We start from the raw sequence: 14,655 nt of genomic DNA, 5'->3' as shown, positions 1-14,655 counted from the left end.
ATATAATATTACAATTTAATACAGCACGATATAATGTTTGATTTTAATGGTTAATTATTAAGCTTCAAATTGTATTGTTACATATTTTATCTCCTCATACTGTGTGTATTTTTGTAAAACAAATATTGGCCATTAAATACAACACATAAAATTAATACAATGGTAGTTTCTATTTTAAAAACATTTTAATTTAATAAGAATTTAAAATTTAAAATTTCTAGAAAGAAATTTATATACATAATTATATTTTATTTCAATTATATAAATTATATTTTTATAAATTGCCACGTTTAGCTTGTTCCATTTCAATAGCTTCAAAAAGTGCTTGGAAATTTCCAGCTCCAAATCCCTGGAACAAAAATAATTATAATTTTTATTATTATTTGAATTTTAATAATTATATTAATACTTACATTATGATTATGTCTTTGAATAATTTCTATGAAAAGGGTTGGTCGATCTTGCATATTTTTAGTAAATATTTGTAAAAGATAACCATTTTCATCATAATCAATTAAAATTTTTAATTTCTGAAAATATAATTGAAAATAAATATTAACAAATCTTTACTAAATTTATTTTATGATTTTATATTTAATATTTATACCTGAAGTATATTAAGATCTTCTAAAATTTTTATACCATTAGTTTTCAAACGATTTCTTAACATATCATAATAAGTATCTGGAACATCCAAGAATTCCATTCCTCGAGCTCGCAAGTTTTCTATCTGTAGAGTAACAAAAGTTTTCTATTTTAAAACAAAATCTTATACAAATTTATTATTAAGAATATAATTTACAGCTGTAATTATATCGTTTGTATTAAGAGCAATATGTTGCACTCCTGCTCCTCCATAATATTCAACGTATTCTTGAATTTGCGAACGTTTTTTGCCAGGAGCAGGTTCGTTTATAGGCATTTTCACAGTTTCCTCCCAATTCGTCATTACGATAGAACGCAGAGCTGAATATTCTGTGTGCAATTGAGTATCGTCTACCGACCAAAATCGATGAAATTGCAAACATCGTTCATACCTATAATGGTATAATAAAAATTTTATATAATAAATACAATACGTATAGATTATATCGTTTTCTTAAATTTTTAATTTGTTGGTATACCATTTTGCTACTAGTTCCATTTGTTTATCAGGTTGGTTACCAACAACGTGATCCACAAAATTTAATCCTACTTTTGGTCTAAATAACAGAAAAATAATTATTAAATATTTCATGTTATTAATATATTTCATAGTTATTAAATATTATAAAATATTATCAAAGAATAATGTGATTGGATTTAAATTACATACAAATTCTTTGAAAATAGATCTTCTGATGATTTTTGAAATCCTGGTAAAAAAAATCCTTTATACTTCGATCGATCTATTAATGTATGATATGTGTTTCCGTACTAATAAAAAAATGAATAATTTTATTGAAATATTATTTTTATTTCATAATATTATGTATTTACTTACAGTTTTTATAGTAGCAAATTTTATAGTACCATATTTATCGTTTTCTTCCCATATGTCTTTTACTATTACGGCTCCTCTTTCTTTTGCGATCTAAAAAAAATTATGATTTTTCATTTCGTATTCAAAAAAATTTATGATTTTAACTTACTTTTACAATGATATCTATATTCTCAACATTGAAAGCAATATCACGAACACCATCTCCATGTCGAGAAAGATAGCTTCCCATTTCTTCATTATCAGGTTCATAGGCTGATTCAAAAATAAAAATAATCTATAAATGAAAAATATTTTTTATTTTTTTCTAATAATATAAAATAATTATAAATATTATTTATAATTATATACATTATCTAAAAAATTTATTTTTATCTCAATAAAATAGAAAATTTGTATAATTGATATTTCTAAAGACAATAATTCATATCTCATAATAATCTTTTAAATCAAATGAGTTTTTATTCAAAATAAAAAATTATTTTATATGAAAAATTATATTATATAATAATTTATATTAATTTATGAAATATTATTTTATGAAAGTTAATAAACTGCAATAAACATTTGTTTAGCAAGTTTACCTGATTTTGTTTAATGACATGTGATGCCACGCGCCTAGAACCAGTTTCTAAACCACGGTAACCTAACGGTTCAAAACCCAATCTATTGCAATAATAGCTAGCTGCCTAAATAACAAATGAATTTAAAATAAATTTATAATATCATTTTAAATATCATAATTATATTTAAAATATTAATTAAAATGATTAATAATAAATAAAGTTATTAATAATAAATATGTTCGAAATATATAATATATATTATAATTTATCTATGATTTTAGATTAATATCTATATTTAAATGTTAATAATTTATTTCTTTTTGTGTAAGAATATATAAAAAAATTAAAAATATCTTGAAAGCATTTTATATTATAATAAAAAATATTAATTTTGAACAATTATTTATTTTATAAATTCTATGATTTTATTAATTCAATGAATTATTCAATGAAAATATTTTGTTTAATAATATGTGGTATTTAATTGTAATTACCTGTTTTGCATTTCCAACCCAGAATTTAAGATGATCGAAAGATATAAATTTTCCACCTAAAGGCTGAAAATGAAGAATTATATATTATAATAATACAATATTTTCTCATTTAAAATATTCTTGTTATAGTTACCTTTGGTCCTTTATCTGTATATGTAGTCTAAAAAAAAAAAAATAATAAAAATTTACATTATCAATTTATCATTATAATACTATTAATAATAATATTAATTAAATATAATATAACGATTGATTATTTTTATAAAATTTTATTCTTTTGTAATAAATTAATAAATAACATTCATACCATTTTTAATACTTCGAAAGAGTTAGAACGAGGTAGTTATTGATTTTTTTTAATAGTTCTTAATCACAAGTGCGTCTTGCTTAAATATAAGCGCGTCAAAGTCAGCGATCGATATTCTAATCGTTGATTGGTTGATCTCGGAGGCTTATTTATCTCGCATTCTTTTAGAAATTGTGAAATATAAATCAATCGTATAATATTATCGTTAATGAACAGGTTTTTCAAGATTATTATGATTATTCGATTTCCATGATGGGCTAGTCCGGAATTTTTAAAATCATTTCTTTCAATAACATTTTTTTAAAAATAAATATATATAATTTATTTTTTTTTTAAATTTTTGTTTGTTTTTAATTTTCATTTATATTAATTTATTATAATTAATATATTAATTTATTATAAAGATTCTAAAGAAATAAATAAATATTTAATATTTTATAAATTTTTCTTAAAAAATATTTCTTAAATTTTTGAAAAAGTACAATTAAAAAATAATATATTTCAATATTTTTTATATATTTCACAATTAATAAGTTAAATGTATTATAATAATCACTATTATAAATAAATATTATTTTCTTTTTATTGTTTTATATTTCATATATTAAGATTTTATATTTATATAAAATATAAATCATTATATTTAATAAAAAATAATATAAATTATTAGTACATTAATTGTTTTGTTTAAAAAAATTAAGTTCAATTTTTTCTTGTACATATTAAGTATATTAACATATATATTTAATACAGTAAAACACAGCAATAAAATATTTATTAATAATATTGTAATATTAAATATTCAAAAAATAGTTTTTCAGAAAAAAATTTTTCAATAATAAAAATTTAGAATGTTTCGATCTTTTCCATCAAAATTTTCCACGGAGGCTCGTCATTTTATATGATAATAAAACTTGACTAGTTGTGCGTCAACAATGTAAATTTTAATTTAAAAATTCTGTTTAATATAAATGAGCAGATAAAACGTGTTAAATGCATGATACAGACAAGTTAACAAACCGGCAGAACTAGGAGGCTCGCCTCGATTCATTTTTATTTATTACCTAGGTTAATAGAAAAAAAATGATAGAATAATTTCAGGATACATAATCAATATCTATAACAAACTTATATGATTTTAAATTTACTTTTATTTAAAATAATTAATTAATATCATAATTAATGATATTTAATATTTTAATTTTTTTTTATTATATCTTTCAAAATTGTAAATAAATATTTTTGTTTTAAAATATTAAAAAATTAAAATATATGCATATAATTTAAAAGCACTTAAATATTTCAATTATTTTATTGTTTATTGTTAATAGAAATTTAAAAATCAATAAAATATTACTTATTATAATTATAACTTTTATTTGATTAAGATATATTCTGATGACATTACAATATTTTGTTATTCATGTTTTACTGTATAAATATTCTATGTTATTTGTAAACACTATATATAATTATAATTATGTAGTTAATTATAATTGGATATAATTAGTTTGAATTAGATTTAAATTGAAGAATTTTATATATTAAAATCAATTTAAACTAATATATATATTATTAAAAATAATTTGGAATATTAATAGCTTTCAAATATATAATAATGACTAGATAAAATTATTATAATTACATTTAAGAGATATGTATTAAAATTTATGTAATGTATATTATTATAAATAATATAAAGTATGAATTAATAATAATATGTGAATATGTGATTATATATATATATATAAAATTTTCATTCAAAATCATAATTTTTTTTAAAATAAACTTCTAATTTAACTTATAAATTACAACTATAATTAAAAAATAGATTACATAAACAGATTACAAAATATATTTATAAAGATGTTATTATAATAAAAAGAATTTAATTTTTACATATTTAGTAAATATTATTAGATATTGATGAAAAATAATTATTAAATATTAATAATTAATCATTATTAAGTTTTTGTAATTTCTTTTATGATTAAAGAATTACATTCATTATTTATAATATTTTTGTTAACATATTAGTATATTATATATTTTTTAATAATGCTAGTTTAATTTATTTATACTAAATTTAAAAATTATATTATTTATAAATTGTATAAATAAATAAACGCTTTTTATATTTATATACAAAGAACTAATTATATGTTTATAATACATACAATATAAATTTATACAACACTGAAGCGTTAAAAAGTTAAGTAAACAACAATTAATTACTTATTCTTAATTGTAATAAAAATCTTTATCTATAATAACATCATTTTAAATAGATAAATAAATTATATTTAATACTAAATATCACTTAATTTGGATATAGTACATTACAATATCAGAATTTTTTGTGTTCTATCTAAGACATTAAAAGCTTAGACTTAGAAAAGCTATCTAAACATGCTTTTAAAATTGTATTGTATTTCTAAAGAATTTTTATCTAGTTTTAAAACCATACATGATAAAAATTTTTATTTTTTAAAGTATATATTGTATATTTCTACTACATTTATATTTATGATATAAAACTTTATATATATAATTTTATTGCATGAATTTATTTCTTAATTTAATAATTTTATTTAACAAAATAAAAAAAATTTATTTTTATGATAAAATTAATGATAAATTTATTGAATATATGAATGAGTGAATTGGACAAATGCTTTTAATGAAATATTTGATATTTCATATTAAAATATATTATTTATAATCATGAAAATAGCAATGTTTTATTATGTATGTTTTATTATATATCATATATATATATATATATATATATATATATATATATATATATATATATGAATGATATAAAAATCTTTTGATTACAGCCAATTCTTAAATTATTATTAATCAATGTGATATTTATTAGAAAAATATGTGTAGAAAATTTGGTAATATTTTTTTCTATCAATATGTAATACTCTATTTATCATAAAAGTATTCTTCGATTAAATTAATGAAATGTTTAATCATTTTTAATCATCTTGAAAAGAGATATGAAAATTTGAATTAATTGTATAATAAGATTGTGGACGTATTAAATAAATTATAATAGTAATATTAAATAAATATAATACTAAATATATATACATTAAAATGTATATATAATATTTATATATGATTATTCGAAAATTATTATAATTAATAAAAATTTAATTATTATTATGTTACTTAAATAAAGGATTTCATTCTCATTTGTCTTTGCATTACATATAACAAGATAAATATTAATTAATAATATTAATAATATTAATAATATTAATTATCAAAAATATTAGAAAAATGTATCTATTATTATATGCAAATAAAATATGTATACTATTTTGTACATCATTATTAATTTGGCATGCCATATATATTAAATAAAACAATTCAATCTTGAATGAGATTATGATGGAAATATCTAATCTCTATGTAATTATGATTTATAGTAATACAATTCCATGGTCTCTTTCTAGTCTACGTTTTGCTTTAAGAGACACAATACCCATTAAATCTGCAGGAGTTGGAAGTCCACCAGAAGTATTAGGAGCCATTGTTTGTTGATAAAATACCTCTACATTTCCACATTGATTACCATATACAACAGTATCTTCCGTTCTAGTTAATTAATAAAATATTTCAAAATATTAATATTTCATAAAAAAATTAATGTTTAATATAATGTTAAATAATGTTATATAAATGAACTTAAATAAAGTATTATGTAATAATAAAATATGATATTTAATATAATAAAAATAAACCATATTTTAAAATTATATTATCATTGCTTTTTAATTTTTGTTAATAGTAATATTTTTGAATAAACAAGAAAATAATCTAAAAGGAAACTGACATGTGCAAAATTATATTAAAATGAATGAACTTAATAAACTAAAATATTTAATAATTACCTGACAGTGATATCTGTAAGATTACTAGCATGTGTAAATCTATCATGAAGACAAGAAACAATGTCTAATTCAGTAACACCCCAAAGTCCAGAACGGTTTACTGTATCCCAATGAGGATCAATACTTAAAATACTATATAATTCTTTATTTTCAGTTGATGGCAAAGGCTCTAAACATTGTTGCAATCTTACTTCAAGTTTCCCTAAAGTATTCACGCAAGTTTGCCACTGTAATATATATTATCATAATATGTATTATATAAATTACGTATTACATAAAATTAATATATTTAAAAATTAATATATTAAATGTTAAAGAAAATAAAATATATTTACGAGAGAATGTATAAGATCAGGATTATTAGCAGTTCCATTTTCCATTAACAATACCAATACCATGTTATGATGTCCACAGAGAAATAATTCTGTTTTTTCAAGACAAACATCATTCTTGGAAGTAGTTATCCAATCTTCTTCCAATTCATCTTCATCATCACTGCCAGTTTCTTTATTAACTGCTTCCAATTTTTGTTTAATCATTTGATTTGTTGCTGTTGAAAAGCCAGATAAATCGCGAAATTCGCTAGGAGTTGTTTCTCTACTACAAAAACCACTAGTTCTTTCATCAGCAAGTAAACTAAGTTTAGACATAAGAGGAGTTAATTGTAGACCATCCAGTTTTTTTTTTTGAAGAAAATCATATACATTACCACACTCTGATGCTGATTTTCGTCTATCATCATTATCAATGATATTAAGTGGTTTTAAAGGAAGACTCATCGATCTACGATAAGTTTCTTGTTTTATTTTATTATCTAATTTTATATCGCGGGAATTATTTGATTTTTCTAAATTATCATTGATTATAGTATCACAGTTATTCATTACATTTTTTACGTTACAATTATTAGTCAAACTTGTTAAAAAATCATTATGATTAATTGTATTATTTCGATCCTTCAGTTCTTCATAATGCGAAGATATGTATTGTTCATATAAAGATTGAGATGCTGGTAATCCATCACATCGAAATACAGGATAACATGGATCAGTAATTGTATGAAATTGTTTTTTATATAACGGTTTTTTTTGAGGAGAAGTTTCAGGAGATATACTTTGTTTTAATTGTGGCAATCCTAATCCGTATGTTCTTACTGATATTCGAGTAGAGCACAAATTAGACGATTCTAAATCATGCATACTTAAGCTTTTCTTATTAAATTCTCTCCGTTTAAAAATTTTTTCTTTCGGAGTAACGGTTTTTAATTTATTTAAACGTTTACATCTAAGTGCTTCCTTAACGACATCTGGAATATCATCTACATTTATCTTTATTTCTTTTTTTTCTTCCTCTATTTCATTATTTGTATCTTCGTTTGTGTTACATATTAATACAGCATTACCATGTAATACTCTATTAATATCTCTCAAGGGCGTAGAGCACACGCTAGGAGTTAAAGGATTTATACACTTAGGACGGTCTGTTTTACTTTCTTGTTTACGTTTCACTGGAGAACTGTAAGCTGTTAATGGAACAGAGGATACATAGTGATTGTTATCATTGTATTGTGATGAATCTAATTCTCCTTCTTCAGGTACAGTAAAAATACGAGAAGTATCTCGTTTCATCCCAGACAAAGGAAGTTCTTTACTGTTCTTAGACATGTTCTAAAAATATAATCATTATTATTCATTATTAGATAATTAATAAATACTTTATGTTTTTAAATATAATAATAAATTACCTTTCTTTGTAATATTTTTTTAGTGACAGAATCTAAGTAAGAACTGTAATATCGTTCATTATTTGCTTCTTGTGTAAGTTTTATAAATTGTTTTTGTTCTATATATACTTGCAATAACTGTACTCCAACAGGTAGATGAAATTCTGTTGATATTCTTTCTGCGGGAGCCTAAAAAAATTTTAAAATAAAAAATAAACAATTGATTTCAAAAAGTTTTTTATATATTATATAAAAATTAAATAATATTAAATCTAATATACCTTTATTCTATATGGATCAGTTATAACAATTTGTTTGGTCAATTCAGCACTCAATTGAGTTGCAACTACTCTAAAATATTTATATTTTATGTATAATTATATATAAATTATTAAAAAGATTATTATTATATAATTATATTTATTTATTTATATAATTCATTAGTATTTAACTTACTTGTTATTATAAAAGAGTGCACCACCTATAATACCATTAATTTCTTGAAAATATTGTAAAACTTGAATTGCTTCTAAAAATATGTTACTAGCACTCTACAAAAATATAATACCAATTTATTTATTATATTTATATCAACAATAAATATTTAATATAATAATTCAAAATTTTAAAATTAATATTATATATTATTTATATATTTACCTTAGGAAGTTTAATAATAGGAATATTGGAAAAAAGATTGGCACTGTATTGAAGTATTGGCAAATATGTTTCAAACATTTGATAAAGTTTCTCTGTAAATTTATTTCTGTCATTATTAAATGATTCCAGTATTTTATTTAAATCATAATGAAAGAATTTTAATAATGATTCTAATGTGTTTGCACGTCTTTCTAGAATCCAATCATGAATATTTCTATCAGTTCCAACTGCCTGTAAATAATAAATATAAGTAATACTAAAGCAATAAAAAAAATATATTTCATTCATTAAAAATATATTGATAATTATAAGAATTTAAATAAAGATAATTATTGTCAAATTATATATAATATATTATGTAATAATTTTCACATTATAATAATTATATATTGTAATTCATCATGTAATTAAATTCTTTATTAAAACTTTCTTATTAAAACTTATTTTAAATCATTTTTTTATTTTGTAAATTATTTTTATAAATAATTTTGATTTATTTAATTTATTAATTATAATTATATCAAGAAAAAATGTAATAATAATATACTTACAAGTATATATTGACCAAACTTCTTTAATACAAACTTTCCTCCTTGTAATGTAATTGATTTTGGACTGGAAAATGAAGTTGAAAGAAACTGATTAATAGCCATTAATTGACCTGCTAAAGCTAATCTTTGGGTAAGAGATACCCATGCAGGATGAAAATACATAACTGCTTCTGCAGGATCGTCATCTTCTTTACAACATCGTATAGTGTCATAAACAAATACTATCATCATCTCTCTAAAAAAAAAAGAAAGAAATCGAAATCAATTTATTATCATTTATATATTATATTAATTTATATAAGTATAATTATGTAATACAAATTATAAATATAAAATGTTAAGTATAAATAAAATGGTTTTGTTTTATAAATGAAATAGCTTACCCTTCTGAAATAATTGATAAAACTGTTCTATATAATTGTTTATCAATTCTATCAATTTTCATTTTTATAAAATCATAGATATAATATTAATGTCTATAACTTGTTTTAATTCTATACATGAATAGGTCTATGAAGTAAATATTATGAACAGAAAATTACTGATTAGCTACACCAATAACCGATAATAAAATAAAAGAGATAAGATTACAGGTTTAGAATACATCTTTTAAAAGTATTATGTACTACATATAATAAAAGAATATTATTGATATTTGAAGAAGCAATAAGTTTAATAAAAATTAAATAAAAATTACTGAGAATAATGATTTATTCATATTTATGAGAATTATATACATTATTATATTTATTTGTTATAATACATTGTTAGTATGCAAAATTTTTAAATTTAATCTTCAATAAATAAAAAAAATATAATCATAATTTATTAATAATGAAATAATATAAATGTAACATGTTTTAAAATTAAAACAAAAACAATATATATTTATATGTATTTTTTTATATATTATGTGCATTACATTCAACAAGTATAAAAGAAATATTTATATGTTTTATTTGCATTATTTTTATACTATAATATGCTAAAAGTAAAACAATAAAATTATAAATAGATTATTAAACAATTATTTACAATACACACAAACATATATACATATTAATAATTTTTCAAAAACTACAAAATAATTTAAAATAAAAAAAATATATTATTTTAAACAAATTATGAAAAATAATTATAAATCCATTAATTAAGAAAATAAAAGTATTATAAGTATTATAAAAAAATATAAATACATAAATTTTTTAATTAATAGTTTATAAACTCACACCAACTTAAAATCAGCATTCTCTTTGACAAAAATTAAAGATTTAAAAAGGGACATGCCGCCGAAAGATTAACCAATGAATCAGGTGTAATAGCAATATAGTTTGCAGCGTGAAATAGTAAACAAAGCATTATCATTGAATTAAAGATGCACTTTCTACGCTGCTATAATTAGATAAGGCTAGTGTTATGCAATATCTTCGTACTTTGCCATGGTGATTGTTTACGCTTCAATATACCGGGGTTGAGAACTTCAGTTTCAATTGTCAATTATAATTTTAAGCTTTTTTTTTTAAGTTTTTTTTTCTCACTTATAAAAACAAACTTAACGTTGTGTTTTTTATCTTATTCTTATACTCGTTCAAGATGCTATTAAGCGACACGAAAAATGCACTTCGATAGAAATGCACTTTCCTGTTATGTAATATAAAATCTGAGCCATAATATTCTTCATTTCCAATCACGCTGAATGGAGCCGCTCCTTTACCGCCATGCTGATATCGATCTTCTTTATACTTATATAGATGATATTTTTATTCCTTGATCGGACTTAATATAATTGCAACCGCGATATTTGAATTTGAACTCAATGAATTAAAATTTTATTATTATTACATTAATATTATTATTATTATTATTGTTGTTACTATATTATTTATTTAATAGTTAATTGGCATGCGTAATAAAATTATGAAATATATTTTTATATTGAAGTATATATTTAACAAATATATCATACATAGTAAGTAAAATATAAATTACAAATATATCAGCTATCTGTAAGTTCTTGCAAACAATTGCGAAGAATTTCTAAAAAAATATCAGCATGATATTCTCCAAATATTAGGCATGGTCTTAACCGAATTGATTTTATTCCACATTCACCCACTTGAATACCTAATGTGCAAATTTATTTTTGAAGATAGAATGTATAAATTTTGAAATATATATATATATATATTAAAAGTTTAATATTACCTTTACTACGTATCAGATGCAAAAATTTATTTTTTGTATCATTGCATGGCATATCAAATGCAATAATAAAACCTCTACCTCTTACAGAATTCATAAGATGCGGAAATTCGTGTTGTAACGTGTTTAATTCACAAAGTAAATAATTGCCGACATGACAAACATGACTTAATAAATCGTCTGTTTCAATAGATTGTAATACTGCCTCTAATATTAGAATTTTACTTGGATCACCCATCCATGAATTAAAAATTCTATATGGAAGTCTAGGCCTAAATAAGTAATAAATATATAATAAATTTAATAAGATTTTAATCTATTTAAATGCTATCATTTTTAATAAATATATTACATATATTCATAAGAATGATAAAATCCACTAGCTTGCATTTTGTTACTAAAGGTAACTATATCAGGAGGAATATTTAATTCAAAATATTCATGTGCCCATATTCTTCCTGTTGCACCACCTCCTGTTTGTATTTCATCCAATATTAAAGGAATAGATTTCTGTGAAGTTTATATTTATATTATAATTGTCAATATATTTACAATAATCTTATTTTATAAAAATATAAATAATATATTAAATGTTTTTACTTTTTTACTAATATCTTGTAAACACTGAAAAAAATCTGGAGACGCATGTCTATCTCCTCCTTCACATTGTATTGCTTCAACTATGATACCAGCAACTGGCATTTTCTTTTCAAATTGTTCTATTAAATTTTCTACCTTTTATATTTTGATGTAAATTTTATCAATTTTTGATAATGAAATTAATTTGAACTTTATAAATATTAAATTTACTTGTTCTATGCATCTTGCATCCTCTTCTTTATTTTCTTTTTCATACTGATCCAATGGATACAAATATTGTGGAAAAGGTGCAATTGGCCATGGAAGAGAAGGTATATCAACTTTCATTATGTATTTAAAATGTGTTAATGCCAGTGCACCAAATGTTCTACCATGATATCCTCCTAATTTTATAAATTTCATCAATTTATAGTGTTGATATATTACAACACTACATTAAGGTACCTTCAAAGGAAAGAATTGACAACTCAGGACAACCAGGTGGTTTATTAAAAGGTGCATTTTCTTTTTCTTTCTTTGTAAACTTATTGCCTTGACGACGCCTTTCTGCATATTTTATAAATGCCATTTGTATAGCATATTCAGTTGAACAATCACCACAATTAGTTGTAAAAACACATTGTAATCCTTTTGGAGCTACCTAATAAATAGTATTATATTTAACAAATTCCTTTTTATTTACTATTTTTAATTATTTTTAATTTTATTTTTATTGACAAAATAAATATTTTATAAATTTTATAAATTAAAATATCTTACACATGGTTGAAGCAATGTATCCTGTAATTTACATGGCCATTCTAAACCAGGAAATAAACCTAATGCAGGTCTGTTTGCCATTATTCGCTATAAATTTATTATATTGATATTTTTTAATTAATTTTATGAATAATTCCAATATAATAATTTGGAATTATATTTACTTGATTTCCTGCACAAGATAATGCACCAAGGATTGATCTATGATTATATCCAAGAGGAAGAGTAGAAAGTTGCATAAACATATCTAAAAAAACATTTCCATCTATATCTGCTAAATAATTTCCAACAGATCTTTGATAATCTGCAAAATATTGAATGGAGCCTATTTGCTGCAATATGTTATAATTATATTATATTAATGTGTGCTATTTTCTAATAAAATTTATATCTTGTCACAATAATATAAACCTGAATTTTAGAAAATTCATTGAGAAGAGCATCTGACCTTGGTCCAGGAATTTCAGTAAGTGTATATGGTTTCATTGGTTCTCCAGGTAATGGTGCTTTTGGCACATTATGACATTCTATGTATATTATTTATTAAATATAATATATTAAAATGATATGATTTTTTTCTGCAATATCAATTTTCAACATAGTTACTTTGTACTTACGACGAGGTTTTGGACTCTTTCGAATAGAATATACAATACTTTTGCACAACATATTATAAGAAATTTTTATGTTTATTAAATATTGTTACTAATTATAGAGAATTTATGAAATTCTACTATACGTATATACATGTATTCTTAACTCATATTAAATAAAAATTTTAGAGAAAGTTTAAAAATAGTAAAAAGTTTGCAATGCATTCATATAAATGACATATTTTTACTTTTGTTTCAAATTATGACAGAAGAATGTAAATAGCTATTAATATAGGTTCTATATAGTATTACTTAAACTTCAAGTACTACTTAAGCTTATATTATACTTTAAATGGTAATAAAATATTAATACTAAAAAAAGTCAAAGTTATTTATATTACTCTATACAAAAACTTATTTTTTTAAATAAAATTAAAAATGAATCACTAAACGGTATTAATATACTTTTTTAAAGTTTCATGAAGCCACTGTCATACAGCAGTTTATTATTTTTTAAGCAATTACAAATTAAAAAAGGTAAATTAACATACTATGCTTTCATCTAACTTATATTTATAGTGCAATAAAAACAACAAAGTTTATGATTAAAATTAGTACAAATATATTTATTATAAACTAGTAATATTAGATTTATAGATGAATATAGTTATGTAATCACACTTTGTTGCTTTTTTTAATAGAAATAAACACCTTGTTACATGATTAATAAGCGGGCAAAGTGAAATAGAGCAGCGCAAAATGTACATGGCTGCAATTCTTCACCCAGTTTTTACACTTCAGTAGCATGC

The 14,655-nt window shown here is 21.0% G+C and overlaps 3 protein-coding genes across 7 annotated transcripts; all 3 read right to left on the bottom strand.

Moving 5' to 3' along the window:
* Positions 1-14: 14 nt before the first annotated feature.
* Positions 15-6,462, bottom strand: LOC725400 (4-hydroxyphenylpyruvate dioxygenase). 2 transcript variants are annotated; one of them, XM_016911191.2, is made up of 12 exons: positions 6,350-6,462; positions 2,674-2,700; positions 2,541-2,603; positions 2,065-2,169; positions 1,632-1,735; positions 1,484-1,573; positions 1,316-1,416; positions 1,125-1,202; positions 803-1,037; positions 608-730; positions 414-530; positions 15-349 (listed from the first exon to the last, which is right to left on the bottom strand). In XM_016911191.2, exons 5-12 carry the CDS (start codon positions 1,710-1,712, stop codon positions 275-277), a joined length of 900 nt encoding a protein of 299 aa, XP_016766680.1. In that variant the 5' UTR covers positions 1,713-1,735; positions 2,065-2,169; positions 2,541-2,603; positions 2,674-2,700; positions 6,350-6,462; the 3' UTR covers positions 15-274. The 2 variants fall into 2 exon arrangements, with proteins under 2 accessions (XP_016766680.1, XP_001121254.2); XM_001121254.5 differs by lacking the exon at positions 6,350-6,462 and adding an exon at positions 2,848-3,102 and having other exon boundaries at positions 1,632-1,757.
* On the bottom strand, positions 6,280-11,506 carry LOC412265. Of its 3 annotated transcripts, XM_026439521.1 has the most exons (10): positions 10,922-11,053; positions 10,076-10,079; positions 9,693-9,927; positions 9,142-9,372; positions 8,938-9,032; positions 8,763-8,832; positions 8,503-8,670; positions 7,094-8,425; positions 6,759-6,985; positions 6,280-6,462 (listed from the first exon to the last, which is right to left on the bottom strand). In XM_026439521.1, exons 3-10 carry the CDS (start codon positions 9,921-9,923, stop codon positions 6,288-6,290), a joined length of 2,529 nt encoding a protein of 842 aa, XP_026295306.1. In that variant the 5' UTR covers positions 9,924-9,927; positions 10,076-10,079; positions 10,922-11,053; the 3' UTR covers positions 6,280-6,287. The 3 variants fall into 3 exon arrangements, with proteins under 3 accessions (XP_026295306.1, XP_006568026.2, XP_006568027.2); XM_006567963.3 differs by lacking the exon at positions 10,076-10,079 and having other exon boundaries at positions 10,922-11,506; XM_006567964.3 differs by lacking the exons at positions 10,076-10,079; positions 10,922-11,053 and adding an exon at positions 11,126-11,506.
* A 109-nt stretch (positions 11,507-11,615) lies between these two features.
* LOC412177 (4-aminobutyrate aminotransferase, mitochondrial) lies at positions 11,616-14,170 on the bottom strand. 2 transcript variants are annotated; one of them, XM_395640.5, is made up of 10 exons: positions 13,871-14,170; positions 13,665-13,780; positions 13,418-13,585; positions 13,254-13,340; positions 12,939-13,134; positions 12,705-12,877; positions 12,495-12,629; positions 12,247-12,404; positions 11,898-12,166; positions 11,616-11,816 (listed from the first exon to the last, which is right to left on the bottom strand). In XM_395640.5, exons 1-10 carry the CDS (start codon positions 13,920-13,922, stop codon positions 11,689-11,691), a joined length of 1,482 nt encoding a protein of 493 aa, XP_395640.3. In that variant the 5' UTR covers positions 13,923-14,170; the 3' UTR covers positions 11,616-11,688. The 2 variants fall into 2 exon arrangements, with proteins under 2 accessions (XP_395640.3, XP_006568021.1); XM_006567958.2 differs by lacking the exon at positions 12,495-12,629.
* Between the last annotated feature and the right edge of the window lie 485 nt (positions 14,171-14,655).

The sequence above is a fragment of the Apis mellifera genome, linkage group LG3 (assembly GCF_003254395.2).
Source record: "Apis mellifera strain DH4 linkage group LG3, Amel_HAv3.1, whole genome shotgun sequence".
Lineage (NCBI taxonomy): Eukaryota > Metazoa > Arthropoda > Insecta > Hymenoptera > Apidae > Apis > Apis mellifera.
This window is presented reverse-complemented; position numbering and strand designations above follow the sequence as displayed.

Excerpts from the sequence above, each read along its gene's own strand:
- LOC412265 (XM_006567963.3), bottom strand. The coding sequence starts at position 10,977 with ATGTCCCTTTTTAAATCTTTAATTTTTGTCAAAGAGAATGCTGATTTT. Across the intron at positions 9,928-10,921 it reads AATGCTGATTTTAAGTTGGT|AGAGATGATGATAGTATTTG; the intron begins GTGAGTTTATAA and ends TTTTTTTTTTAG. Across the intron at positions 8,833-8,937 it reads GCACTCTTTTATAATAACAA|AGTAGTTGCAACTCAATTGA; the intron begins GTAAGTTAAATA and ends TAAATATTTTAG.
- LOC725400 (XM_001121254.5), bottom strand. Across the intron at positions 1,758-2,064 it reads ATGTCATTAAACAAAATCAG|ATTATTTTTATTTTTGAATC; the intron begins GTAAACTTGCTA and ends TTTCATTTATAG. Across the intron at positions 1,038-1,124 it reads ATGGAACTAGTAGCAAAATG|GTATGAACGATGTTTGCAAT; the intron begins GTATACCAACAA and ends ATACCATTATAG.
- LOC412177 (XM_395640.5), bottom strand. The coding sequence starts at position 13,922 with ATGTTGTGCAAAAGTATTGTATATTCTATTCGAAAGAGTCCAAAACCT. Across the intron at positions 13,135-13,253 it reads ATACATTGCTTCAACCATGT|GTAGCTCCAAAAGGATTACA; the intron begins GTAAGATATTTT and ends ACTATTTATTAG. Across the intron at positions 12,878-12,938 it reads GTCAATTCTTTCCTTTGAAG|GAGGATATCATGGTAGAACA; the intron begins GTACCTTAATGT and ends TTATAAAATTAG.